The sequence below is a fragment of the Verticillium nonalfalfae genome (assembly GCF_003724135.2).
Source record: "Verticillium nonalfalfae strain VnAa140/NRRL 66861 chromosome Unknown scaffold_89, whole genome shotgun sequence".
Lineage (NCBI taxonomy): Eukaryota > Fungi > Ascomycota > Sordariomycetes > Glomerellales > Plectosphaerellaceae > Verticillium > Verticillium nonalfalfae.
Window position 1 is genome coordinate 71,571 of NW_021167314.1, and position 26,263 is coordinate 97,833.

The 26,263-nt window shown below is 54.0% G+C and overlaps 9 protein-coding genes across 9 annotated transcripts; 6 read left to right on the forward strand and 3 right to left on the reverse strand.

Annotated features, from left to right (window-relative positions):
* Positions 1–1,330: 1,330 nt before the first annotated feature.
* D7B24_009142 (uncharacterized protein) lies at positions 1,331–2,992 on the reverse strand (the record flags this gene model as incomplete). Its single annotated transcript, XM_028643220.1, has 1 exon — positions 1,331–2,992. One exon carries the CDS (start codon positions 2,990–2,992, stop codon positions 1,331–1,333), a length of 1,662 nt encoding a protein of 553 aa, XP_028493118.1.
* A 1,651-nt stretch (positions 2,993–4,643) lies between these two features.
* Positions 4,644–8,773, forward strand: SMC1B (Structural maintenance of chromosomes protein 1B; the record flags this gene model as incomplete). Its single annotated transcript, XM_028643221.1, has 5 exons — positions 4,644–4,674; positions 4,729–4,822; positions 4,919–7,859; positions 7,928–8,605; positions 8,699–8,773. 5 exons carry the CDS (start codon positions 4,644–4,646, stop codon positions 8,771–8,773), a joined length of 3,819 nt encoding a protein of 1,272 aa, XP_028493119.1.
* Positions 8,774–9,591: 818 nt separating this feature from the next.
* Positions 9,592–10,964, forward strand: D7B24_009144 (uncharacterized protein; the record flags this gene model as incomplete). The annotated part of the gene is made up of 3 exons (XM_028643222.1): positions 9,592–9,698; positions 9,759–9,854; positions 9,914–10,964. The coding sequence occupies 3 exons, from the start codon at positions 9,592–9,594 to the stop codon at positions 10,962–10,964; spliced, it is 1,254 nt and encodes a 417-aa protein (XP_028493120.1).
* A 1,420-nt stretch (positions 10,965–12,384) lies between these two features.
* Positions 12,385–12,946, forward strand: D7B24_009145 (uncharacterized protein; the record flags this gene model as incomplete). Its single annotated transcript, XM_028643223.1, has 2 exons — positions 12,385–12,843; positions 12,929–12,946. 2 exons carry the CDS (start codon positions 12,385–12,387, stop codon positions 12,944–12,946), a joined length of 477 nt encoding a protein of 158 aa, XP_028493121.1.
* Positions 12,947–13,656: 710 nt separating this feature from the next.
* On the reverse strand, positions 13,657–15,386 carry UGA2_2 (succinate semialdehyde dehydrogenase NADP+ linked; the record flags this gene model as incomplete). The annotated part of the gene is made up of 4 exons (XM_028643224.1): positions 13,657–13,787; positions 13,857–15,101; positions 15,186–15,273; positions 15,366–15,386. 4 exons carry the CDS (start codon positions 15,384–15,386, stop codon positions 13,657–13,659), a joined length of 1,485 nt encoding a protein of 494 aa, XP_028493122.1.
* Positions 15,387–16,059: 673 nt separating this feature from the next.
* On the forward strand, positions 16,060–17,639 carry UGA1_2 (4-aminobutyrate transaminase; the record flags this gene model as incomplete). The annotated part of the gene is made up of 4 exons (XM_028643225.1): positions 16,060–16,199; positions 16,256–17,225; positions 17,296–17,387; positions 17,459–17,639. 4 exons carry the CDS (start codon positions 16,060–16,062, stop codon positions 17,637–17,639), a joined length of 1,383 nt encoding a protein of 460 aa, XP_028493123.1.
* A 705-nt stretch (positions 17,640–18,344) lies between these two features.
* On the forward strand, positions 18,345–19,086 carry D7B24_009148 (uncharacterized protein; the record flags this gene model as incomplete). The annotated part of the gene is made up of 4 exons (XM_028643226.1): positions 18,345–18,379; positions 18,468–18,625; positions 18,718–18,892; positions 19,002–19,086. The coding sequence occupies 4 exons, from the start codon at positions 18,345–18,347 to the stop codon at positions 19,084–19,086; spliced, it is 453 nt and encodes a 150-aa protein (XP_028493124.1).
* Positions 19,087–19,195: 109 nt separating this feature from the next.
* ECM14 (putative metallocarboxypeptidase ecm14) lies at positions 19,196–21,438 on the reverse strand (the record flags this gene model as incomplete). Its single annotated transcript, XM_028643227.1, has 3 exons — positions 19,196–20,239; positions 20,298–20,991; positions 21,332–21,438. 3 exons carry the CDS (start codon positions 21,436–21,438, stop codon positions 19,196–19,198), a joined length of 1,845 nt encoding a protein of 614 aa, XP_028493125.1.
* A 360-nt stretch (positions 21,439–21,798) lies between these two features.
* Positions 21,799–26,202, forward strand: D7B24_009150 (uncharacterized protein; the record flags this gene model as incomplete). Its single annotated transcript, XM_028643228.1, has 2 exons — positions 21,799–22,180; positions 22,232–26,202. 2 exons carry the CDS (start codon positions 21,799–21,801, stop codon positions 26,200–26,202), a joined length of 4,353 nt encoding a protein of 1,450 aa, XP_028493126.1.
* Between the last annotated feature and the right edge of the window lie 61 nt (positions 26,203–26,263).

Genomic DNA, 26,263 nt, shown 5'->3' on the forward strand with positions numbered 1-26,263 from the left:
GCAACTTTCGATGACCATCCGCCTTATTCTTCATAGAGTCCGCCTAAACCGTAATTGTGTCGACTGAGCGCCAAGCAAAAATAACAGCTGATTGTACCACCGCCGTGTGCAGCGTGGGGCATGCCATGACAGCTTGGCCGCAGCTCCTTCTTGTAATGATCTAAGGCCATGCGTAACTTGGCTTCCAGGTAATTCCTTTCTTTTTGGGGGACCACGCTGATGTGACAAGCAGAACAGTAGACCTGTTGAACTGTACCGGGTTCAGCAACGCCTGTCAGTTTTGCCTATTGTTATAAGTCCGATGTGGTTTGTTTGGCAACAGTGCCGCTGGTTTGGACGAGACGCTGGAATCGCTACCGTGTATGGTTCGTCACTTGCAGACCTCGGTAGCCATGGCTGAAGTCCGCTTCATGCCGCTGTGGACACAGACAGTCGTTGTCACTTGTCGGTGTCCGAGGTACCGTCGTCAACACTCAAGGGTGAGCGACAGGCCGCTGCACTGTTGCTTCAATTATGGCAAACTACAATGGTTTGTACCTGGCAAAGTTCACTCGTGGACCTATCCCCTAAACTACGACCTGCCCTGTCTGAGGCTTAGTGACGCTATTGAATTGGAGGTCAAACCCTATGGCATCCAGCACAGTATACTTAGCTAGACAACTTCCCACTTGCGACGGCCCTTGATCAGGACGCTTCAATCATGAACCCCAACTATAGGTGTTGGCAACATTCAGTGTTGATTCACATACTTTTAGCTGTCGATTGACAGCTATAGCAAACATTGTAGAATGATCCTCAGGGACTGTACCTGCCACTTGCATCATCGAAGAGTTAACCCGATGAGATCAGTGGTTTAGTCAACGGTGATTCTAGGAATTTTCTCTTTTTTCGCTGGATCACAATATACCGGATACCAAGCAATGTCAAGTATAGGCGGTAGTGGACAATTCGTCCTACAGTCACCATATCTGATATGCCAGGGAGCATTTGATGACTAGAAACGATGCAACGGAGAGACAAACAATAGAAAGCAAAAAGAGCACGACCTTATGCAGAACCTATATCGCTCGCCTAATCTGGGTATCTGAGCATTACAACAGCACCGTCATACCTAATCACGCTGGTGAAGGAAGCAGAATCAACCATTCGTGGAGGTTGACATGCTCCTCGAAAGTCCGGATCCCTCCACATTACTGCAAGCCAGCATGACAAGTTATTACCAACACGAAAAGCAAGAGTCCTCGCGCGAACTATTTCTGAGAACGAAAAATATCAACGCCAAAGATGTAACGCAGCATGTCCGATGAACGTCATTCGCCAGCTTGTGGGGTCAGCCTGATTTCCTCGCACGAGCAGCGTCCTTGACTCCGCCGTCAACGCCTGAGGAGCGAGATACGGCAGCTAGATTCTCGTCTTTGAGGAGAGGAATCTGGTCCACACTCGACAGCCCCGCAGCTTTGGCGCCGGGTGGACTGTTGACCTCGGGCTTGAACTGCGGGGTGATGTCCTCAACTACAGCCGTGGACAGCTCGGCGGACACAGGGCCGTCTGGATGAGGTGTGACCAAAGGCGAGTTGAGTGGAATCTCTGGACTGTTCTGCCACTGGCTGACCTCGGCTTTCAAAGATTCGAGTTCCTTCTGGAACCGTTTGCCGAAGACATCAATGTAATATGTCGACCCGTTGTAGACACTCCATGCAAAGACGACCATGAGAAAACCAGCCGAGGCATAGCGACTGTGCAGCCAGATGGGACAAGGAAGCATGGTAAGCACGGCATAGCTGTACTGTATCCCCATGAAGGCAGGCTCCTGTAGCGCGTTGGGCAATGCTAGTACGACCTTGCCGATCCATGTCTTTGAGTATGAGCGCCGAAGCCAGGTGAACGAGGTGGGGCGGCCGGCGGCAATCTTCTCCCGGCGGCGAACGGTGATGAGGAAGTAGTACGACAACTGCCAGACCGCATATGGAACGGAGCTCCATGCTAGCATCGAGAAAACGTTGCCGTAAGCAGTGGGTGACCCGGCGGGCGAATGCTTGATTGCCCATATGGCAGGGTACCGAGAGGCCTGGAGCTGCTCAGGCCAGAGATGAACCATGGAATGCAAAGTGGCACAGGGCATGATATGGATGAAGAGTGAAGTGACCTTGTCGAAGCTATGAAAGACGAGAGAGTTTCTCCACATGATGATAGCGACAGCGTTATTGCCGAAGGCCAAGCAGTACGCCGCGGTAAATAGTCGCTTTGAACCAGGAAAAACCCAGATGCTGAGCATGAGGAGGAAGTTGACGAAGTAACAGAGGTCGGCCAAGAAATAATGCATGCCCCGGCGGTGATAAGTAAAGAAGCGGATCGGCATGAAGTAGAGGAGCTGGATGGTGTACCATATGTGGAACCACTCCGGGAACCCGCCGATGAGGTAGCCGCTGAGGAAGATATTCATGACGCCACAGATGAAGGATACCTTCTCTCGTAGAGTAATGATCTTGGCGTCGCCCCATTGCTTGCCCAGCTTGTCAACGCTGACACGCATCCGTTTGCGATAGCGGTCAAGCTGCTCGTCAGCGGTGGGCACACGGCGCCTCCACTCCTCCACCATGCGCTCTCGCGCCTGGTGACTCTTCGACTTGAACGCATCCCTCGATTTCTTGACCTTTTGTGTCTGGGCCGAGATGCCTTTCTGTAGCTTTTCGAGTTGTTGGGGCAGTGCAAAGTTATCAAGAAGATCGAGCACCGACAGGCGATCCAGGGGCGGGAAAGCCTCCCAGTCTTCATGGTAAGAGCTACTCCCTGAAAAGGAGGGATGTCGCGACAACCTTGGGCTTCCGGGTGTAGTCGGCCCAATGTTGGGAGTGTTTAAGGAATCGTGGTCGGGCGGGGACGAGCTGAGCGAAGGAGCATCGTTGGCATCGAAGACAGCAGGGAGATCGTCGTGTGATGATGTCGGGCCCTCTTTCGAGGTTCGCATGTCGATGGGCTTAGAGTGCGTCATTCTCGCAGTCGTAGCTTGTCACAGCTGAAACAGCTGGACACGGAGGTCAGCGATTGTTCGTGTTGCTCAACACCCTTATGTATCAGGGACCTGTTCTTCGTAGTTGCGATAGCCAGGTATCGAAGGGTACATGATCTTACATCTCGGATTCGTGGGATGACCGCAAATACTGATCATGAGACAAGCGTCGAAGATCAAGTGCAATGTGCTGGGTCGCGAAGGCGGTGTGTCAGTATGCCCGTGTTGTCGAGGTGGCTGTAAGCTGAACAGGGCTGGAATAGGGTGGGCGAACGAGTCGGATAATAAGATGAGCTGTCCTCGTGAGAGGTGTGTCCCAAATGTGTAGCCCTAGGCAGTGCAAGGCTCGAATAGAGGATGGTACCTCAAGCTAACGTCTTCTCGATGACAAGATGGGCTGCCCTTCGTCCCTGTGATTGTTCACGGGACAGGCGATCCAAGAATGTCGACCAGGGCCGAGAGCTAGATGAGCGACCGATAGATAACGAACACGATTAAGCATTACGACGTCACTCGTTAACAGTGGAGACTTCAATGCTTGATTTGGCTACCTCGAGCCCGCACGCTTTATGCAGGATATGCTTGGAAGTAGCGAAGTAGATAACACCCGCCTTTACATAGCACATCACTTAAAACACCTGTTGACAGTGGCCAGTGCCTCGCGAATTCTATTGATCACGGGCGCCTTCTTGCCTCTTCCTTTTCACGAGGTTGCGTCACATGGCATCTTGGGAGGGTGTAACACGGGCGTTCGTCTGCTCCGCTTTAGTCGCAAATGTTCCAGAGTGAACTGACTGAGCTACCTATTAATGATGCAATCAAGTAGCCCCAGGAAGCGAAGAAGAAACTGCATTCAACCTTCCCACATGGTTTTTGTTGAGCTCAGGTATTTCACTCACAACCAAAGTACCTTGAAGGCATCAGCGGTATACTGGCATATGCGTGTCCTGTTGTCCGTCTACTGGCCAAGTAAGGCACCGCAAGATAGGTCGGTACCTTCACGGGAAACGTACCTGGGTACCTCAGGACCCCCGATCGCTGGATGCCCGTAGTTGGAGCAGGTGCATAGTCTGGTCCCTGTGGTTGGCTTGCACGTTCCTGGACCTGCAAATTAGAGCAGTCACATGACCTTGGTCGCACTCAAGCTGATGACTGGCTGTCCGTCGCGTTGTGTGGGGTGAGTGCCAACCCGCCCGCACCAGCCCAACGTTGTGGGGACTGCCCCAAGTCGCGTGCTGGCGCATCTTGACGCGCGTGGAAAGTGGGAGACTCGTAAATCATCATTGCCAGACTCGATAGATCCTGGATAAGCAGTGTGCGACCCGACTGCCCACACGAAGCTGAAGGCATAGGCAAGCGCCTGTTGCGACTTACGTTACCACGGTTGATCAACTAGCATCTTCGTTTTCACACGCGACTGCTTCTATCCTGCAACGCGAACACGCATGCACGACGATCCCCTCTTCGCGCCGCACTCCATCCATCTTCGCGACAGCCTCGGTCAACATCGACATTCTAGGTCACCAGGCTCAACACAAGCCCTTTTCGATCTCGGCCACATTGGGGTCTCCAATGATTTACGGTTGTTCCAACAAGCCTTGACACTGCTATTCACGCGTGCCATACCACCACCATGGGCAAACTCATACGCCTCGAGCTGTTCAGTATGCTGCGCCTTTTCCCATGAGCTTCACCACGCCTACTAATTCGCCTTGCAGACTTCAAATCCTACAAAGGGCATCATGTCCTCCTATTCGGGGACTCCTATTTCACCTCCATCATCGGTCCCAATGGATCTGGAAAGTCCAACTCGTGCGTTCCCCTTGTTCCTTCCCTGTTGTCATCTGCATTCTAGGAATTACGCGAGAGGATCAGGACGCATTGCTAATACGGACTAATGCACGTCAGCATGGACGCCATTTCCTTCGTCCTAGGAATCAAGTCTTCACACCTCCGCTCAACCCATCTCAAGGACCTGGTCTATCGCGGCCGCGTCCTCAAGACGTCCAAAATAAACGACGACGGGTCTGCGGACACTCCGAGCGCCAATGGAGACGCAGATGGGAAATCAAACGGCGACAAGCCATCACGCCACGACCCAAAGACTGCCTGGGTTATGGCTGTGTACGAGGACGATGCCGGCGATGAGCAGAAGTGGAAGCGATCAATCACAAGCCAAGGTTCCAGCGAATATCGGATCAACGATCGTGTTGTGAACGCACAGCAATACAACACAGCCCTCGAGGTCGAGAATATTCTGATCAAGGCGCGGAACTTTCTGGTTTTCCAAGGCGATGTCGAGGCCATCGCAGCTCAGTCTCCTCAGGACCTCACGCGTCTTATCGAGCAGATTTCGGGAAGCTTGGAGTTCAAGGCCGACTATGAACGTCTTGAAGCGGCGGCAGAGAAAGCCGCCGAGGACCAGAGCTTTCAGCTTCACCGACGCCGGGGCATCAACTCAGAGATCAAGCAATACCAAGAGCAAAAGAAGGAGGTCGAAATTTTTCAGCAGAAGACTGAAGAACGAGACCGCGCCATCGTTGATCGCATGCTGTGGGAGCTTTTTCATCTTCAGAGCAGCATGGATGAGTCCAACGACAAGATCAAGGATCACGAGGAGAACCTCCAAGAGTTCAGGCGCAACGTAGCATCTTTCGAGAAGAAGTTGGAAGCCGCACATAAAGAGCTTGCGGCGGCGACACGAGATGTCAGCAAGCATGACAAGCACATCAGATCCAAAGAGCGAAAGATCGAAGAACTTGAGAACAGCCTTGTTCCCATCAATCAAAAAGTGGAACAGAGCACTCGTGAAGCAAGCGCTCTTCGCCAACGTCTCGATACAACACGAAGAGAACGTGACGATCAGGTCAAAGTTTTGGAAGATGATAGAAAGAAGCTCAAGACTGTCGAAAAGGCTCAAGAGCTCAAGGAGAGAGATTTTCAGGAACGGTCTAGAAAGCAGGGCACGGAGCTCAGCGACGAAGATCGCAAAGAGTACAACGCTCTGCGCAGTCAGGTTTTTGCCAAGACGTCAGCCAACCAAAACAAGATCGACAACCTTGTCCGTCAACAAAAGACAGATGAAGTTATGGTCAATAGTCTCAAGAGCAAAGTCGACGGCTTCAATGCCAACGTCGAAAAACTAGATGGCGAACTCGAGACGATCCAAGAACGCACCAAGTTTACGAAGGACACCATCAGCACCCTTTCTGAGCAAATTGATGCGAAGAAGAAGGAGTTCAGACAGCTAGACTCCACTCGGGTGCGGACAAATAACAAACGAACTGAGCTTGAGGAGCATTTGCAGAAGGTGGCCAGGCAATTAAATGAAGCAGACGATGGCCGTCGCCAAAACGATCGCGAGACGCGCATGAAAGAGACGGTCAGCACGCTCAAACGCATTTACCCTGGTGTCAAGGGTCGCATTGGAGATCTTTGCAAGCCTAAGCAGAAGAAGTTTGACGAGGCTGTCATCATTGCTCTCGGCAAAGACTTTGAGTCCGTTGTCGTGGATACCGAGAAGACGGGCATGCAGTGTGTCCAGCATCTGAAGGACAACCAAATTCCACCAATGACGTTTATTCCGCTTGACAACATCAAGGTCAACGCTGTGAACACGGCTGTCAAAGGTGTCAGCGGGGCGCGGCTTACGATCGACACGATCGACTTCGACTCTGCTTACGAACGTGCCATGGCATATGCTTGTGGCAGCTCGGTGGTGTGTGACGACCTTCGCGTGGCTTCACATATCTGCTACGAGAAAAAAATCCCTGTCAAGGCTGTGGCGCTGGACGGTACCGTCATCCACAAAGGAGGTCTCATGACTGGTGGACGGGGCCCCGAGCACAAGGGCGGTAAACGGCGCTTCGAGGAACACGACGTCGACGCTCTGAGGAGAACAGCCGCCAAGTACACCGAAGAAATACAAAACCTGCCGGCAACTGATAGGCGTGCGGAGGATACACTACGTACTGATCTACAAGTGCTAGAGCCTCAACTGGCGGCTGCCAAATATGAATTGGCTCAGTTTGAGAAAAACCATGCCAGCAGGTCACGGGAAAGAGATCACCAAGCCCAGCAGCTTCATGACTGGGAGCCTCAGTACGCTGCGAAGAACGCCGAGCTACGATCAACAACCGAGACCTTGGAGAATTTCCGAGCAGCCATCTCACAGGTGGAGGACCGAGTCTTCGGTGACTTCTGCAAAAGGTTGGGTCTGAGCAATATCCGAGCGTACGATGCAGAGCACCAGGGTTTGCAACGTCAACTCGAAGAAGAACGAAACAGGTTTGAAGTCCAAAAAGAGAGGCTGAAGAGCACCCTTGCCTGGAACGAGTCAAGGCTCAAAGACTTTGAAGGTCGTGTGGCATCCATGGAGAGGAAGCTGAGGCAATTCGAGAAAGATCTGCAAACGTATGAACAACAGAAATCGGAGATCGAAGACAAGATGGGCGAGGTCTCGGACGAGTTGGATGCGTTGCGCGAGAATCTGCAGGTCGCCCGCGCAGAGCAGCAAGAGCGGAGCCAGAAGGTCGCCGAGGCAAAGGCAGAGGTCAAGAGTCGCAGCAAAGAGATCGAAGCTAGACAGAAGGACATTAATGCCCTTGAAACAAGTGTGCAGAAAGACGGTGCCGCCAAATTTGCGCTGTTGAGAAGGTGCAAGATGGACGGAGTCGACATCCCGCTGGTCGATGGGTCATTGGACAACCTGCCTAGGGAGGACAACTTATTGCGTCAGGACCCTGATGCCATGGACCTCGACGACGAGGACGACGGCATGTTGGATGCTGCCCTCGATGATCATGGCATCAGGATTGATTTTGATGGGCTCAGCGACGAGTTGAAGAATGTGAGCTTATGGACCCTTCCTGGATGGTACGTTGGACTTGAGGAGCAGCCTGCTAACGCGCGTGCTAGTCCAATGACGAGAGCATGAGCGAAACCCTCAAGGAGAGAATACACACTCTTGCGGCGGAGTTGGAAAAGATCAACCCTAACATGAAGGCAATGGAGAGGTTGGAAGGTGTTGAGACCAGGTTGAAGAACACCGAACGCGAGTTCGAAGACTCACGAGTGGCGCTCAAAGAAGCTCGCGATGCCTTCAATGTGATCAAGACGAAAAGGTATGAGGTCTTCAACAAGGCCTTTACACACATCTCGGAACAGATCAAGACCGTCTATAAGGATCTGACACGCTCTGACGCGTACCCTCTCGGTGGCCAAGCATATCTGGACAAGGAAGAAGACAACGACACTCCCTACCTGGCAGGTATCAAATACCATGCCATGCCTCCCCTCAAGCGATTCCGAGACATGGATCTCCTTTCGGGTGGCGAGAAGACTATGGCAGCGCTGGCATTACTATTTGCCATCCATAGCTACCAGCCGAGCCCTTTCTTCGTCCTCGATGAGGTTGATGCCGCGCTCGACAACGCCAACGTTGACAAGATCAAGAAGTACATTCGGGAGCATGCCGGACCCGGTATGCAGTTTGTCGTCATCAGTCTCAAGGCAGGACTTTTCCAGGACAGCGAGAGCCTTGTAGGCGTCTACCGTGATCAGGAAATCAACAGCTCGAGGACGTTGACGCTCGACGTAAGTCTACTTTCATCTGCGTACCCAACTTCGAGATTCATTGAATTTTTGCTAACAATTTGCATAGCTTCGAAAGTATGTTTGAAAGAACAGGGTTTCATGGCGTGGGTGAACTTCTTCTGCCTGCTGCAATCTGGTGCACAGGTGTCCGGTGATCCGGCTGCTTAAGGTATCCGAAGGTAGTGTGTTATGCTTGGGCAAGGGGGATTCAACTTAGTCAACTTAGTCAGTGGTGTGTTAGGCGCGAGATGCAATCCGGTTCATTTCCGACCGGGTATGACCGGTCGACCTGGCGTTTTGGTTGGTGCTAGGCTTGCTTCTCTCTATTTGATCGCTGCGAGAAATTCTCATCACTTTGACTGCACCCTTTTTGAAAAGATCTGGGGCAACGGAGCTTGAATATGGCTTGCACCACGCCGGGTGTCAGAACGCTGAGAGTTGTTACCTAGAGTCCTGTACCCCAGCGCTGATCGATTGCAGATGTACTTGCACCATTAGCCAGCTGTAGTATTGATTGGTCGCAGCTCTAGTGGGTCAGACCCGTGCAAACCCCACCAACACCAGTGCTTGGTTCAGTACTCGTGGGCAACGTCGAATCTGACGGCTGTTCCGAAGTTTGTAGCAGTAGTTTGCGACCCTCTGCCCTTGTTCCAGCATTGGGCAACCACCTCAATATATTGGCGAGTACCATCCCACGACGATTCATCACAGTCGACTGCGGGTTAAGCAATCGAGAGACCAGCGTGAAGTTGACTCTGCCTCCATCGAACTGTTCCCACTTCAGCAGGCTTGCGCAAACAATTCTACCAGCTAGCGCGACGCTCAACCTTCCTACCCTGTCGGCGATGGACCACTTGCCCAACACATTGACACACTCGCAAACCTGAGCTCTTCTGCTGCCGCAGGACTGCCTTCTTGATCACATGATCCTTTGATTCACATACTACATCACTGTCACTTCACCTGGGAATCTTCGATCGAGGAGCATGGCGCCTCCACTGGACATGGCCAAGACGTTGGTCAGGCAGGTGGTTCGAGCCTTCTACGACAACAACTATGTCCTGGTCATTGACGCCCTAATCATCCATTCGGCGTACGTTGCAGCGCGGATTCGCGAATCTTCCTAAGGCGCAAAGGTGCTAACGAAGACCAGACTCAAGGACGAAGACTTGCGCTTTATGTTGGGAATGAACACAAAAGAGGTACACAGGCTTTGCGGAAAGCTGCGAGAAGATCGCTTCATCACGTCGTACGGAAACGCCCTTCCATATATCCATCTTTCCCCATGCTAATCCCCATCGTTCATAGATATACGCGACCGGAGCAGTCGAATAACCCGGAACAGAAGCGACCAATCAACAAACAATACTACTTCATCGATTACCGACAGGCCATCGACGCGATCAAGTGGCGGGTGTACACCGTGGACAAAGAGATACAGGGCACGAACATTCCGGTAAGCGAGCGCAAGGAATACTTCTGCGAGCGATGCAAAGCGGAATGGACCCAAATGGAGGTGCTCGACAAAGCCAGCAGCGCAGGGTTCCTCTGTCACAACTGCGAGTACCCCTTGACACATGACTTGGAACGGCACTCGACGGGACACCAAGAGTCAACCAGATTGAACGAGCAGTTCAAGTTCATCACAGAGATGCTGCCGCGCATCGATGATGTGGTCGTACCAGAGAACACATTCGACATAGCCATCAGTGCCTACAAGCCGCTCGCACCCGATACCAGCCAGGGTCCCATCGGTTTTGTCTCGGCCCTCCAGCCTACATCGGTCAAAGGACTGGACAATATCGGACCAAAGTCTCTATCAGTCAATATATCCACATCCGACGGACCGTCAGAGGCAGAGAAGGCCGCGGAGCAGGCCAGGAAAGATAAGATTGCGCATCAAAATGCGCTACCTTCATGGATGTCCAACAGCACCGTTACAGGAGAATCCTATCTCACGGCGAATTCTACATCGACCCCTGCGGTGAAAACGCAAGCACTTGATTCGAAAGAGGGCATCAAAAGCAGCGGGGAGGAACAAGATGACTCGGAAATGGCAAAAATGTTCGCAGCTATTAAGGCACAGCAAGAAGCAGATGCTGCACGGGCGCTGGCAGAAGAAGGCAGCGACGACGAGGAAGACGATGACGAGGACGATTTCGAGGATGTTGTGGCGACAGGCAACAACTCCAGCGGGGCAACGCCAGCCAGTGCTGCCACGCCTGCGAATAAAAGAAGCGCAGATTCCCATGAAGACAGCGCCGACGACTTGCCAGCAAAACGAGTCAAGCTTGAGTCGCCGGCTCAGCAGGAAGGCGACGAGAGCGAAGAAGACCTTGAATTTGAAGATGTTTCATGAGAGTCGGCTCAGGGACGGCCACGGAGGTGTACAACATTTCATTATCGTCCATGATGCTGGGGGTGTTCAGGTTGTTTGCAGGGGCACGGGGCGTTATCCAGGTCTTCGTGTCTAGAAATGGTTACCGAGCCAGGCCTTTAGACATTTGGGGTGTGTCCATTTGTTACGATAAGCACAAATGTACCAATGATGTCAGGATGGTGATTCGCTGATGATCACCATTGGTCGTCACCACAGCATACGCGGGCTAATGAACACAGGCCAACAGTATTTAACATGCCTGCCCCACATGCTTTTTCGCTTCATGCATGCCTCATGCCTATTACAAACAGCAACAGCATGCCTACAAGAACACGATGACGTCTAGGCGAATTGTGTTCTATGAGCAGACTCGAAATCGGATGCATAGCGAGCATTCTTTCATTTGCCGACATGAGCCTGCTATTTCCTTCGATCTTTCTTCTGCCCACACATCTAGATCCCGGACGACTTCACGAGGTTGAGGAAAGTATTCCTTCATTAACATATGATATACTAGAGGCGGACGTTATCATCGGCAATATCTCTAAGCGAGAAAGAGCGCTCTTCGAATTGCGGCACAGGAATGTCCTCACTGAGCCACTGGACGTAACTGTCGACTCTGACCCATCTCAGACCGGGCCAAGAAAGCGGATCAGAGTTTCTACGAGCGTCGATGGAGACCCCACACTATCAAGGCCGGCGAAAGAAATCAGGGTATTGAAGCTGGCATGGGTGACGGAGTCGCTGGCAGCAGGAACGCTGCTCCCGATGCAGTCTTACATGCTGTACCAAGGTCAAGTTATTCAAAGTTCCGAGGCAAAGTCGCCGCGACATTCGAAGTCTGAGGAGCCAAAGCAGCCAGTGGCTCAGCAGGACCGGAAAAGTCCAACGGGGCGCCGAAGCATTCACAGGTCTGTTCCTGTATCCCAAGGCCCCAGCCTACTGAGAGAAACAACGTCGGAACATGATGTTGGAATGACTCTGCCTTCAATACCAGCGTTTTTGAGGACCACATACTCGTGTCAAAGACCAACACCTGTCAATCCACCAAACAATGGATTTGTAGAGGCACTTAAGGAGATACGAACGACACGAAAACTGCTTGGTGATGAGATTGGTGTGCGTGCCTATTCGACTGCAATAGCCACTTTAGCGGCGTACCCTCATGCGATATCCACTTCTCCTGGTCAGTCTATATGATAGTCATAACTAGGTGATCTGCGAGAACTAGACTGATTCAAAGGCAGAAGTAGCAAGACTTCCTGGTTGTGGCAGTAAAATTGCCGAGCTTTATCATCAGTGGAAATCAACAGGCTCGCTTGGGGAGATTGATTCTTCACAGCAGGAGGCAAGGTTACTCGTCTTTCGCCTGTTCTATAATATATGGGGCGTCGGCGACATGACGGCTCGCGAGTTTTACAAAAAGGGCTGGCGAGATTTGGATGATCTGGTTGAGTACGGCTGGGACCGCCTCAGTCGTGTTCAGCAGATCGGAGTCAAGTATTATGACGAGTTCCTCCAACCCATTCCACGCCTTGAGGTGGAAGCCATTGCTGCCACCATTCTTCAACAAGCTCAGGAAATCGAGCCCGGCTTCCAGCTGACCATTGTCGGAGGCCATAGGCGAGGCAAAAAAAGCAGCGGTGACGTCGATGTTATTTTGAGCCACGCGGACGAAGATGCCACTTACAGGTTTATTGAGAGGCTCGTCGCATCTCTCGAGAAGGCACGCTTCATCACGCATACACTTACGTTGAGCACTCACAACAGTGAGAGGGACCAGAAGCCTCTTACGTGGAAGACTGATGCTGCTAGGACCAAGGGGGCGGGTTTCGACACGCTCGATAAGGCCATGGTTGTTTGGCAAGAGCCGGGGAGCGAAGACTTGCCTTCTGGCAGGCCACACCGGCGTGTCGACATTATCATAAGCCCTTGGAAGACAGTGGGTTGCGCAGTTCTAGGGTGGAGTGGCGGGACAACCTTCCAGAGAGATGTGCGAAGGTACTGTAAGAAGGAATTAGGTTACAAATTCGACAGCAGTGGCATACGCAAACGATCAGACGGGTCTTGGGTCGATTTGGAGAGAGGGAGTCGAGGGACAGCGCCCGATATGTTAACAGCCGAGCAGCGTGTGTTTGAGGGGCTGAGACTTGACTGGCGGCCACCGGAACAGCGATGCACCGGGTGACACTGCTACGTTCCTTTTCTGGGGGTCCGGTAGGACCGTGGCCGAGTACACGGGGCCGGGCGTTTTTCTTGCCTCTTTCGGCGGCGGCATACCTGAGTCAGGCCAGAACATGAAGGCCACCGGCTAAGTGCTACTGCGCACTGCCGATTCCTTGCACGGCCTGCCCGACCATCACATCTTCGGACGCTCAATCGGGCGTTCTGATTCAAGGGAGGCGCAGACATTGTTGGCAGCCCATGTCGCCAGATGATGGGTGTTTGGTGGCGAATACGATTTTGCGAGTTCTTGAGCAGATCCGGCCCATCCTGTGCAAGTTCCGGGACACATGATGCGTTGACGTCTCGTCCTTGAAGAACCGATAAGGCCCGTGACAGCGGTCTAGAGTCAGAACACCGTCGACACAATCATATGTATGGTATTCTTTATGCAAATGATACATGCTACGTCTCGCTATGGGCTACCAGGCCCTCCTGATCTTATGGCTCACGACTCGCTCACGCCTGTCATGACCATCTTGGTCACCAGGTACTCATCAATACCGTACTTGCTACCTTCTCGTCCAAAGCCACTCTGCTTTACGCCACCAAAAGGCGCAGCTGGGTCACTAATGGAGCCTGTAATACACATTAATGGACTGCGAAATCACGTATGCAGTATCGCGTGAGTTTGCAGGGGTAACCTACCAACATTGACCCCAACCATGCCGACTTCAAGTGCTTCTGCTACCCGCCAGCAGCGGCTCGCATCCTGGCTGAAGAAATAACCGGCAAGACCGACTTCTGTGTCATTGGCCATCTCGATAGCATCCGCCTCCGTGTCGAACGCGAAGAAAGCTGCGATAGGACCAAACGTTTCCTCTGTGCAGATCTTCATACCGGGCGCCATGTCGACGAGCAAAGTAATGTCGAAGAAGTTGGGTCCCAGATGTTTCAGAGGCTCGCCGCCATGGAGCACTCGAGCACCTTTCGAGACGGCATCTTTGACGTGCTCGTCCACTTTTTGGGCTGCGCGCTGGTGAATGAGTGGCCCATGTGTCGTTGTTTCGCTGAGGCCGTCGCCAACCTTGAAAGTCCGGACGATGTCGAGGACTTTCCGAGTAAATGCGTCGTAAACCTGACGCTGGACAAGGATGCGGTTGGCACAGACACAGGTCTGGCCCGAGATGCGGAACTTTGATGCAATGAGGCCCTGGGCGGCGACGTCGAGGTCGGCATCTTCGAAGACGATGAAGGGCGCGTTACCGCCCAGCTCAAGGGAAAGTTTCTTCAGTGTGGTAGAGCTCTGGCTCATGAGGATCTTTCCCACGCCAGTGGATCCGGTGAAAGACACCTTCTTAATGATGGGGTGGGTCGTCAAAGTCTTCCCGACCGCGATTGTGTTGTGTGCCGACGCCGTGATAATGTTGACAACGCCCTTGGGGATACCAGCCCTGTGCGCCAGCTCGGCGAGAGCAAGGGCCGTGAGAGGTGCCTCGGCCGGCGCCTTAACGACAACGGTGCAGCCTGCCGCCAGCGCCGGGCCTACCTTGCGGGTGATCATGGCGCCGGGAAAGTTCCATGGTGCGATCAAGCCACAGACGCCAATGGGCTCTTTGAGTGTGATGATCCTGCAGCTCGGGTTGCTCGCCTGAATGGTCTCGCCATAAATGCGCGGCGCCTCCTCTGAAAACCACTCGAAGAAGCTTGCTGCGTAGTGGACCTCGGCCGTGGCATCTGCAAGTGGCTTGCCATTCTCGAGAGTAATGATGCGTGCCAGGTCTTCGACGTTTTCAATCATGAGCTCAGACCAACGGCGGAGCCATCGAGCTCTCGTGCGAGCTGGTGTCTTGCGGTAGGATGCGAATGCTTGGTGCGCGGCTTCGATGGCAGCCTCGGTGTCCTCAACGTCGAAGTCAGGACATTGAGCTACCAATGCCAGCGTTGATGGGTCTTGGAACATGGTCAGCATGGTTTCCCCACGGACAGTGGCCTCAGTATTGATCGGGCCTCGCGAGACTCGAATGCGAGACATACTCTCAACGCTGAATTTTTTGCTGGAGCCAGCCGCGACCCAATCGCCATTCACGTAGCATGCCGTTCGCATCAGGAACGGATCATGTAACTATCGTGGTTGTAAGCCGAGTCCATGCAGAGCCAACCCCCCCCCCCCCCCCCCCCCAAAAAAAAACCCTACAAATCTGGAGGAAAACCTACCGGGTGAATCTTTGAGATCATGGTAATAGATGAAAGCTGCAGCACGTCCTGCCGTCCACAGCCAGACTATTCAATCGGTGTCAAAAAGGCAGCTTTGTGAAGTTACTGAATTTGTCCCCGAGGCCGTGGCGTACCCGCGATCTCCGTAAGAAGAGCCTAGCTTCTACCAGTCATATATCAATCATGGCAGCCAATTCAATTCCATGCCTACTCGAGCTCATGTGAGTCTGAAGCTGTTGCAGGTGTATGGTACCTGCAGCCCGGCTCGGTCCCGCGCACTGCCGGTCCCCCTCCCGGGCTTTATGACTGTGTGGGTCCCGGCCATGTTGCCCGGCCCGGTGTCAAGACGTGTACCATGTGTCAGCGAAGTGCGCTGGCACGACATGACTAGGGGTGCCAAATCATACATCACTGCAAGAGTAGAAACCGGCCGGACTAGAGATTATTGAGGGAACATAGCCACCGGATGATGGCCGGCATGGGCCGGCATGGGCCGGGAGCAACGATGCCGGTTTCAGTCATTCCGCCGGAGTCGCTGATAGAAGCATTGCAATGCCTTTATAATGCCGGCGCGGGTCCCCCTGATAAACACGGCTCTCTACAAACAACAGCGCGCCGAAACTAAGTTTGACAATCTGCGTACAACCACCGGACTGCGCTCACCTGAATCCAGCGAAAGATAGCAGCAGCCACAATGCCTGCCATTCTCGAGAACTCGGTTGCGACAGAGGTGCCTGGCCCTCTGTCCAAGGCTGCTTCTAAGCAGCTCGATGCTTTCTTCGATGCTCGCGCTATTCATTTTGTAGTGGATTATGAAAAGAGTTCAGGGAACTAGTAAGCAACGGCACGGCCCTCAGGTCGCACGGCATCGCATGACTGACATTGCCCAGCATCGTGGATGTGGATGGCAATCGCTACCTGGACGTGTATGCGCAGATCGCATCCATCCCCGTGGGATACAACAATGCGGCTCTCGTGGCCGCAGCCAAGTCGCCCGAGATGATCTCTGCGTTGGTCAACCGTCCGGCCATTGGCAATTTCCCCTCTAGCAACTGGGCGGAGCTGCTGAAGCAGGGTCTCTTCAGGGCGGCGCCTGCGGGACTTGACAACATATTCACAGCACAGTCGGGGTCCGAGGCCAACGAACTCGCCTACAAGGCGTGTTTCATGCTATACCGCCGCAAAGAGCGCGGCGAGGGCGTTGAATGGACAGCAGAGGAGACCAGCTCGTGCCTCAACAATGCGAAGCCTGGATCGCCCGATCTCGCCATCATGAGCTTTGCCAACTCCTTCCACGGTCGGGGCTTCGGCAGCCTTTCCACCACACGCTCCAAGGCGGTGCACAAGCTCGACGTGCCGTCGTTCAACTGGCCGCAGGCGCCCTTCCCGGTGCGCAAGTACCCGCTTGAGGCTCACGTCGAGGAGAATGCGGCCGAGGAGCAGAGGTGCCTACGTGAGGTCGAGAGGCTCATCACGTCATGGCACTGCCCCGTGGCTGGCTTGATCACGGAGCCGATCCAGAGCGAGGGTGGCGACAACCACGCTTCGCCCGCCTTCTTCCAAGGGCTCCGCGACATCACCAAGAAGCACGGCGTCGTCATGATTGTGGACGAGGTACAAACTGGTTTCGGCGCGACGGGCAGGTTCTGGGGCCATGAGCACTGGAACTTGACTTCGCCGCCGGATATTGTGACCTTCTCCAAGAAGGCCCAGACGGCCGGGTACTTCTTCGGCGACCGCATGTTGGTGCCGGACAAGGCCTACCGTCAGTTCAACACGTGGATGGGTGACCCGGCCCGTGTCATCATGTGCAAGGCTGTCATCGAGGAGATTCTCGACAACAAGCTGGTCGAGCAATGCGTACGTGCGGAACCGAGCCGGTCGAGAGCCGGCCCCCCAGGAAGGACATCAGTTGCTGACATTGGAACAGGCACGCGTGGGCGACCTTCTCTACGCCGAGATCAGTAAACTCGCAGAGAGATATCCTGAGCAGGTCCAGAATCTTCGAGGCAAGGGACAAGGGTACGTCAATGTTCTCCCCAGCGTGAGCAAAAGGCATCATTCAATGGACGCTGACCAAGATGCTCCCGCAGCACGTTTATCGCATTTGACACACCTCAACCTGCGGAGCTGGTGCGTGCGATGAAGCAGATTGGTGTCAACATTGGTACCTGCGGTGTGAGGACGGTCAGGTTGCGACCGATGCTGGTGTTCGAGGAGGCGCACGTGTCGACGCTGATCTCGGCATTCGACATGGTGTTGAGCACGTTGTAGTGGATGACCAAAGAAGGGTCGGTGGGGGCGCTGGAGAAGTTGCTGAGGTGAGGATTGTGCATCGGTAGGAATGGCGTCATATGGGATAGCGGGTGCTTTTCTGTCGGGTTGCCCAAGTGTCCAATCAGGGCCTGAATTGAACGATGACAACAGTCCCAATTGCAGTGAAGCACCGCAGCCAACGAACCTTTCGAGTTTTGTAGGGATCCGAACCACATGCACAGGTGAGGTCAAAGTGCTGGACAGACGGCAACGTCTTCCAGACTGGAGGACTTGTCTCACGGCCATGTCTGAGCCCGAGAGGAACTCTCCAGGTACCTACCTACCTACCTGCCTACCAAGACGGACACGTAACCACCGCCGGAGCAGAGGTACGTATCTGCAGGCGCCTACGGTCTATAGTTGAACCGCTTTCCCACTTAGTCATCGTGCGCAACTCAGTTGTTGTGTCCTTCCCTGCTGGGGGCTGTGGGTAGTGGAGGCCATCGGGCTTTGAGGTGTTGCCGACCGACAGGTTTGGCCCTTGTTAGGGACCTGATGCCGTGGTTGTTCCGTCCGGTTTTGCACCCAGGATCCTAGTGTTGAACACCGAGCTCTGACCTATAAGTCTGCCTTTTATGACACCTTGTTGGCTCCACGGCTCCCCTTCCCCCATCCTTTGGCCCCAGCAGCCACTCGACGAAAGATTGACACACGTTCTTCGCCATGCCTCTTACTATTCAGCTTCCCGAAGAGTTCAGGTTCGCGCGTTCCCATGGCACCGCAGAACACTGTTTCTGTTTGCCTGTATTGGCTACTTTGATCGATGCTAACAAGTGGCTTGGCTAGCTACGTCCTCCTCGTGGCTACATCAACCTTCTTCATCAACACCCAGCATGTTATCCTCACCAGCAAGTTCCGCAAGCTGAGCGGTCTGAAGTACCCCATCGCCTACGCCTCAAACGAGCAGGCAGACAAGGACCGCAAGGCCTACATGTTCAACTGCGGTTCGTCACCATCTTCTGATCGTTTGCCCTGCAGGCCCAACATTGCGTCCTCTGCCTCACGAATGACTGACCTTTGACGTGCGCGCTTGCAGCCCAGCGCGCCCATGCCAACTTCACTGAGAACCACACCTCGTTCCTTGGCGCCCTGCTCATTGCCGGTCTGCGCTACCCCGTGGCCGCCGCCGTCCTGGGTGCCGGCTGGTCCATTTGTCGCTCCCTCTACGCGTTCGGCTACGCCAGCGAGCGGGGGCCTCCAGGTCGTATGATGTACGTTCTTATCCCCCCGCCCCCTTCCTCCTAAACTCTCTCCGCGCAGGGACTTGGACAGCGCGACGGCGGAAACCACCCCTTTACTGACCCATCTGCCATAACAAAGCGGTTCCATCGGTTCTTTCATCTTCGACAGCACCCTTAAGCTGACCGCCCTGTACGCCTCAGTGGCCTTGGTTATGGGCTGGTAGAGCATCTTGTGTAGTAATAATCCTCAACCACCATTAGGTCATCTCCTCCGGTCGTCTTCTTGTGATTACCCGTACTCATCGCTTTGTGTTTTCCCGCGTACCTTTGTCATCAACGGCGCTTCAACCGGCGAAGTTCTAGGCTGCTGAAACCCCCGCCCGCCGGCGGCGTCATTGAATGTTGCTTGTTCGAACGCTCGATCCCGTTGTTGCCTAGCAAGTAGTCTCCAAGGTACTTCATAGCGTTGAACATCTCCTCGCCCGTAGGCACGATATTCTCTTTCGGGAGTAGAAAACCGTAGCTCCCCATGTCTCTCAGCTTGATCTGATAGCTGAAATGTGCGCGCATCTCATGATAAAACCAATCAATGGCCGAGCCCCCGCCCACTTCGACCCGGGACGGGCGGCCCATGTCGCCTCCGCCTGCCACAACCCCTTCACATGCCGACGTGACCGAGTAGGCTTCGCCGCTCGATAGCCGGAAAGCCTTGGCAAGGCCGACAGCCAGCTCCTCAAGGTTCTCAAGGTTGGGAGGATCGGTATCGCAGGTGTAAGAGAAAGGATACATGACCTGCTGTGAATACGAATGCAGGTCAATCAAACCCACAAATTCGACGTTGTTGTTAATCGTCTCATTGCGCGCCCAATTCGCCAGCGCTACCGCCTCCGCGGCCTCCCAGGGTTTCGCGCCTCCGTAGCTTTCGGAGCAAGGCTCACCGTTAGACCCAGCACCGTCCCACTCGAAGCCGAATGCGTGATCCAAGTCAAGGCCCTGGCAAAACGACACATCAGTTCCCTGTCTAGTCTTGCGCCACAGGCGATCTACCCGCCAGCTGTATTCCACGCCATCGGGGTTCAGGACTGGAACAAAGACGACATCGAAATGCTCGAGCAATTTAGTGATCATGGGATCACGTCCATAGCTAGTCACAAAGGACCAGGCCACATAGTTGACGGTGGTCGTTGAAATCCATTCCCGGGCGTGCATGCCACCTGTGACGAGCAGCGTCTTCCTCTTTGGTACTGTTTCGCCGGGCTTGTAAACCCCGACCTTGAGAGCCGGAATGTCGCGCCCCTCGTATGACAAGCCGATGTTGACCATTCTTGTGATCGCAGGGAACATAGCCTCGAGGAGTCGCATCCAAGGCACAATGACCTGCCTCGCGAGTTAGTAATTCGTTCGCCCAGTCGAGTGGTTTGCAAGGGAATCTTACGGAGAGAGGTCGATAGTCACGGAAGAAGACGGTATCGCTGTCAGCATGAGGACGCAGAAGACCAGACCTCTCGTCCCAAGGCATGTATTCTTGGTGTTGTACACCTGGTGTGGAAGGGCGTGACCCGTGAATCGCCGCAGAGACGTCGGGTATGAGCACCGAGTAGGAATCGCGTAGGGTTTTAGGTAGCACACCAAGCAGAGTCCCAATTCTGTCTTTGCGTAGTCTGATGTCGACGAAATCCTCCGTGAATGCCCAAATGTCGAGAAACAAGGTGGAGGCTGACCGGGCCATGGCAGCTTCTTCCTCAGGCGCGGTTAGGTTGAAGCGTAGCACAACTTCGTCCGTATAGTGCTTCGGGGTCGGGACGCCATGGCGTATTTCGGTCCTTATTTCGGTCCTGGAAGGATATGGGCCAAAAAAAAGTTCGACCGCAGCGTCGCGGACCCAGGAGAGGAAGGGCAGTCGTCGATGTGTCGGGTTGTGCAGGTGATTTGCATCGTCGTGGGTTACAAGAGGTCCGGTGCCGATGCCGGAGGCACCTGGTTGCAAGATGGCAATACTGGCCAAGCCAGCAATTACTTGAAATCGCATTGAGAGGAATGAGGAGCAAGCCCAATCAGCTGATTCTCGAATATCAGGGCTTGCATCGAGGACTACGGTAATGTACGTGATGTTGGGATTGGCAACGTCGCTATGTAGTTGGAAGCGTATCGCAAGGATTGACTGTGTGACAGGTACGTAACAAGGTAAGGTGGGCGATGATTGTCACAGCCTAGTGGTGCATCAGCCGGGGCCACACCACAAGCAAACTTCGGAGTTCCCATTGGACAGCTCCCAGTCCCTCCCTGTATTACAGAGGGGTAAGGCACACGGATGCTCTGGGCTGTCGTGGGTAGGGGACTTGCTGCCTAGGTACCTACCTACCTAGGTACCTAGGCGTAGGTAGGAAGGAACGTAGGGAAGAACTCAGGAGGCAGGTAGAGGTATCTGTGGATACATCGATTAGGCATCTAACTGAGCGCCGCAAGTACCTCGCTCTAGAGTCCAAAGGCTGCTGGGGTACTTCCTCGCATGCTCCCTCAGCCAAGCTGGCAGTGTGCATCAGTTTCGAGGACCCCCCTGGAAATGTCCTTGCCATCTCATCCGGATGTGAGTTCAGTCAAGGTCCTGCACGCCAGACCTGCGGTTTCTGTTGCCTCCAACCCCCTCGACCCAGCCCATGTGCATTTCGCATGGTGTCAATCCATCCCTCCATCGACCACAGCTCGCATCAATGCACCACAAGGTGCCGGCGGCGCTGACATCGCCCTGAATTGTATCCCCGACCCGGCATCGCCAATTTCGACAGGCGTGGGCGTGGGCGTGACCCTCGACGTCAACAGTTTGACAGCACCTTGTTATCCGGGTCGACAACGTGCCCTCCTCCCTCGCCTTCAGAGCCATCCCTGGCAAACCATGCCCCATCGCACCCATGCCTTTTCTACGCCGTCACGGCAACATGGCCAGCGAATCCGACATGAGACGCCATTCAGCCTTGCCTGACACCTCCATACCTCAGCTATCGCTGCCGCGCTTCACCGAGTCGGAATCTCCAACCTCCGCCATTGCCGCCACGAGCATCGCTTCCACACCCCCCGCCCCGATACCAGAACCAACAACGACACCCGTGGAGCCAACACGCTCAAGCTCTCTCGACCACGCAGCGTCACAAGCTAGTACTGACGATGAAGATTCTATCTCTCGCCCTGAGACCCCACCAATCCAAGACGAGACCCCAAAGCACCGCCGCTTCTCCATCCTAAGGTTTCGCAACGCCTCCGACTCTCAGCTCTCTCTCAGAGCCAAGCAGCAGGCCGAGAAGCCTCCGCCGATGCCCCGGCGTATGTGAAGACTTGATCATGTTGTGAAACATCTTGCTGACGCAAAGTAAGCCCCCGAAATCATCACCACGGCGCCTGTACTCGAGATACCTGTTCCCCAGAAGAAACAGTCCCGTATGCGTCTCGCCGATCGCTTTCGAAAATCAGGCGAAATGCCCAGAGCAAGCGAAGAGAACATGACAAGAGCACACACCTGGAAGAACAGGAGGACCCCCGGGCTGGAAGAGCTCGCTGCGAGGAGTCGACCAACTCTGGTGACATTTGAAGAACCTGTTTCCAAGACTTCTTCATCGCGGACGCTACCAACTGCTGAAGAAGGCGAGTCTCAGGGCTTGCCTATCCCCCTTCACCGCGCCTCCGAATCTTCTCGATCAGATGTCAGTTCGGCACACACCGCAAACCCTACAGAGACGACACCAACGAAGCTTTCAGCTCCGCTACCAACAAACTTCTTCCGCTTGCCGCGTAGGAAGAATAAATCGGCTGCACCGCTCTTTGATCTTTCCCATCTGCCACAGAAAAGCAAGCCGATCAACGGCGATTACGCTGCCTCTTCGAGCTCCATGCTCGGCGTGTCTCAACCTGGAGAAGGCAGCTCCCGACCGCATAATCCATCGAGGCCTTCCTCCAGCTACAGCGCAAATGCAGATTCGGTTGTATCATGGTCAGCGGCCGATGTGGCAACAAAACCTGCAGTGTCGCCTGCCACAGCCCTCTTTCGCCCGGGCTCCATACACTCGGGACGCTCCTCGCCAACGCGAGCGCGACTGCAACTGCGTGGTAGATCATCTACGATGAGCTCTCTAGGGCGAGATTCTATGGATGATTTCCTGAATCCAGGCACGACTCGCACTTCATCATCCACCGGGCGAAAAAGCCTGGGTGACCTTTTTGGCCTGAACAGGTTGCGACAGAACTCGGAGCTCGCAAGCGGGCGCCCTGGAAATCTTACTCCGGCAACCCCTGGCTCGAGCACCTCCAAGAACAACTCTTTACAAATCGCTCGTGAGCCGGTGGCTTTACCGGAACGACGGGAGGATGAAACTGCGGCCAAATACCTCGCACGTATCGAGCAGCTACTCAGTCGGGGCGTCATAGCCAGTGCGCTATCTCGCGGCACAGATCCATTCTTTGCCACAGTATTGCGGAGTTACATGCGCCGCTTCAGCTTTTTCGGGGATCCCATGGACATGGCTATTCGTAAACTACTTATGGAAGCAGAACTGCCCAAAGAAACCCAGCAGATTGACCGATGTCTAGAAGCCTTCGCAAATCGATACCACGAATGCAACCCTGGGATATACTCTTCACCGGACCAGGCTTATTTCATCGCATTTTCCCTCTTGATTCTTCACACGGACGTTTTCAACAAGAACAACAAGTACAAGATGCAACAAAACGACTACATCAAGAACACTCGGGGTGAAGGTGTTTCCGAGTCTATCCTTCGATGCTTTTATGATAATATCACCTACACCCCTTTCATCTATCTGGAGGATGACGTTGATTTGCACGGTGATCGACAAAAGGGGAGGCGACGGACCATTTTCGCAGGCGGCACTCCAGACACAGCAATCAAGAAGTCTTCCAAGGAACCACTAGATCCTTATACGCTCATCATTGACGGGAAGTTGGACGTCCTACGACCAAGTCTGAAGGATGTTATGGAGTTGGACGACAACTACAACTACCTCGGAACAGCTAAAAGCCTGAATGTGAGGGAGCTGCAGAGAACGTTCTTCCGGACTGGTGTCTTGCAAATTGTATCGGCAAGGTCTCGACCAGATGCCTTCCGAGATGAGAAGAGCACTACCAACCCTGATACTGCCCCCCAAGGCGTAGTCGACATCAAGATTACCAAGGTTGGTCTACTGTGGCGGAAAGACACCAAGAAGAAGAAAACAAGATCCCCGTGGCAAGAGTGGGGAGCTATTCTTACGGGCGCTCAACTCTATTTCTTCCGGAATACGGCTTGGGTGAAGAGCCTTATGCACCAATACGACACACACGTCAAACAAGGCTACTACGGCGAACCAATCACGTTCAAGCCACAGCTGACTGACTTCAAACCGGATGCCTTCATGCCAATCAAGGAGGCAGTTGCGCTTGTCGACTCAACATACAAGAAGCACAAAAACGCTTTCAACTACGCGAGGCCGGGTGCTTTCGTTGAGGAGGTTCTTTTGGCAGACAACGAGGACGAGATGAATGACTGGCTGGCGAAACTCAACTACGCTGCTGCGTTCATGACGTCGGGTGTCAGAATGCGAGGTGTCGTCGGTGGTAATTATGAGGGTCAAAGCCGCCGCGGCATTCGAAGACTTGACAGCTCGAATAACGCACAGGTGGTTCAGACCCCAACTGGCGAGGTCAGCATCGTGAGGGGCAAAATTGATCACAAGGAAGCCGAGTCTATTCTTGCACAACGGCACGAGACTATGGCCAGATCTGTGGAGAAGGCGGATGAGGATATCTCGGCCAAGGAAAAAGAGCTGGAAGAAGACTTGAGGAATGCGCGACACTTACAGATTCTTTCTCCCATCCAGAGCAAGTCTCGCGAAGAGCTTTTGCGAGAGGCTGCGCGTATGGATGTGAAAATCAAGTGGATCAGGATGGAAATTTGGAGGATCAGATGTCACCGGGATGTCTTGAGCAAGGATCTTGAGGAGGAAGGCCTCTTGGCAGATATGTCACCTGCGAAAAACGGCTCGCGAGGAACGGAAGCGCAAGATGTGTCGCTCGACATTGACAAGCCCCTTCCACCTCAGCCAGATGATCGAGATTCGCTCTCGCTCGAAAACGGCCATATCGGCAGCAAGGCTCAGCAACACCAAAATTCCGGTTCTCAGCCAGAAGAGCCTGATGTCGATTCCCCGACCACAGAATATTTCCAGACACCCCCAACAAGTGCCACTTTCCAGTCACATAGGCACCAGAGGTCTTGGGACTCGAATTTGTCAGCGTCGGAAGAGCCTCTACGACGTGCCCGGTCTGAGTCTCAAGCTGCGGCTTCTTCTGTGCCAATTCAGTCCGGCAGAGGGAGCACTAAACCGCCCTCCACACCACAAGGCTCCCGCAGCCAGGTTGCTGAGAACAGCATAGACCAACATGCAGACGATGTCGACGCTGATGAACGCGACTTGCTCGAACAGGCTGGGCTCCTAGAGTCGCCGTCATCTCGTCACACTTTAGCTGGAGTTCGCACGGGATCTATCTCTGAAACTGGCGACCTATCGGAGCAACGTGATGCCCCCGGAAATGCTGAAAAGGCCGACAGGAACAAAATACGTCGAAGCCTGCAGAGGACTCTGAGGGAGAGCGCCGGTCACTTATCTCATCACAGGAGTAGAAAGGGCAAGGATTCAGCTTCAAGTGGAATCTCCGAAGACACGATCAGAGACGATATTCTCAGTAGAGGATCTGGCAGTTTTGTGGTGCATGGAAAGAAAGCATCAGTCATCAACTTTGGCGAGGGTCTGCAACACATGCCGACAGAAGAGAGGTTGAGGCAGAAAATGCAGGCGCAGCGAGAAGAGCCTGTATCTCCGGCAAGCCTAGAAGAGGAGGAAGACTACCATGATGCCCTTGGCCAACAGCCGACCATGAAGGAACGCCGCGAGTCGACAGCCAGCGCCAGTACTGCGACGGCAAGGAGTTTTCGCGAACTGCACCGTAAATACTCTACCGCGCAGGCTCATAAGACACCATCGCATGGAGGCAAGCTTTCGGTGCCATCTGACACGGAGAGTGAGCGTGCGCTAAGCATTTCGGAAGGTCGTCGTACACCGCTCCCGGCGATCGAGACTCAGTTTGGAGACGAAGAGGAGGCAGAGGCTGGAGAGCTGCAGATGGACGAAGATCGGTCACCGTTGTCGGGGCCAATCGCGTCGAGACTTGTGTCCCCGAAGAGTCCTGCAACCAGGTCAACAGCGTCTCCCTTGGAAGAGCGTGCCGGCGAGAGCGCCGACTCTCAACAGCGACAGAAGCTGTCAGGTCCGCATGTCCAGTCGGTCAAGGCTTAGAGGACCCAAATCCGCCGCAATTCATGGAACATCAGACAGCGCCTGAAGCGTGTCTCTCCAG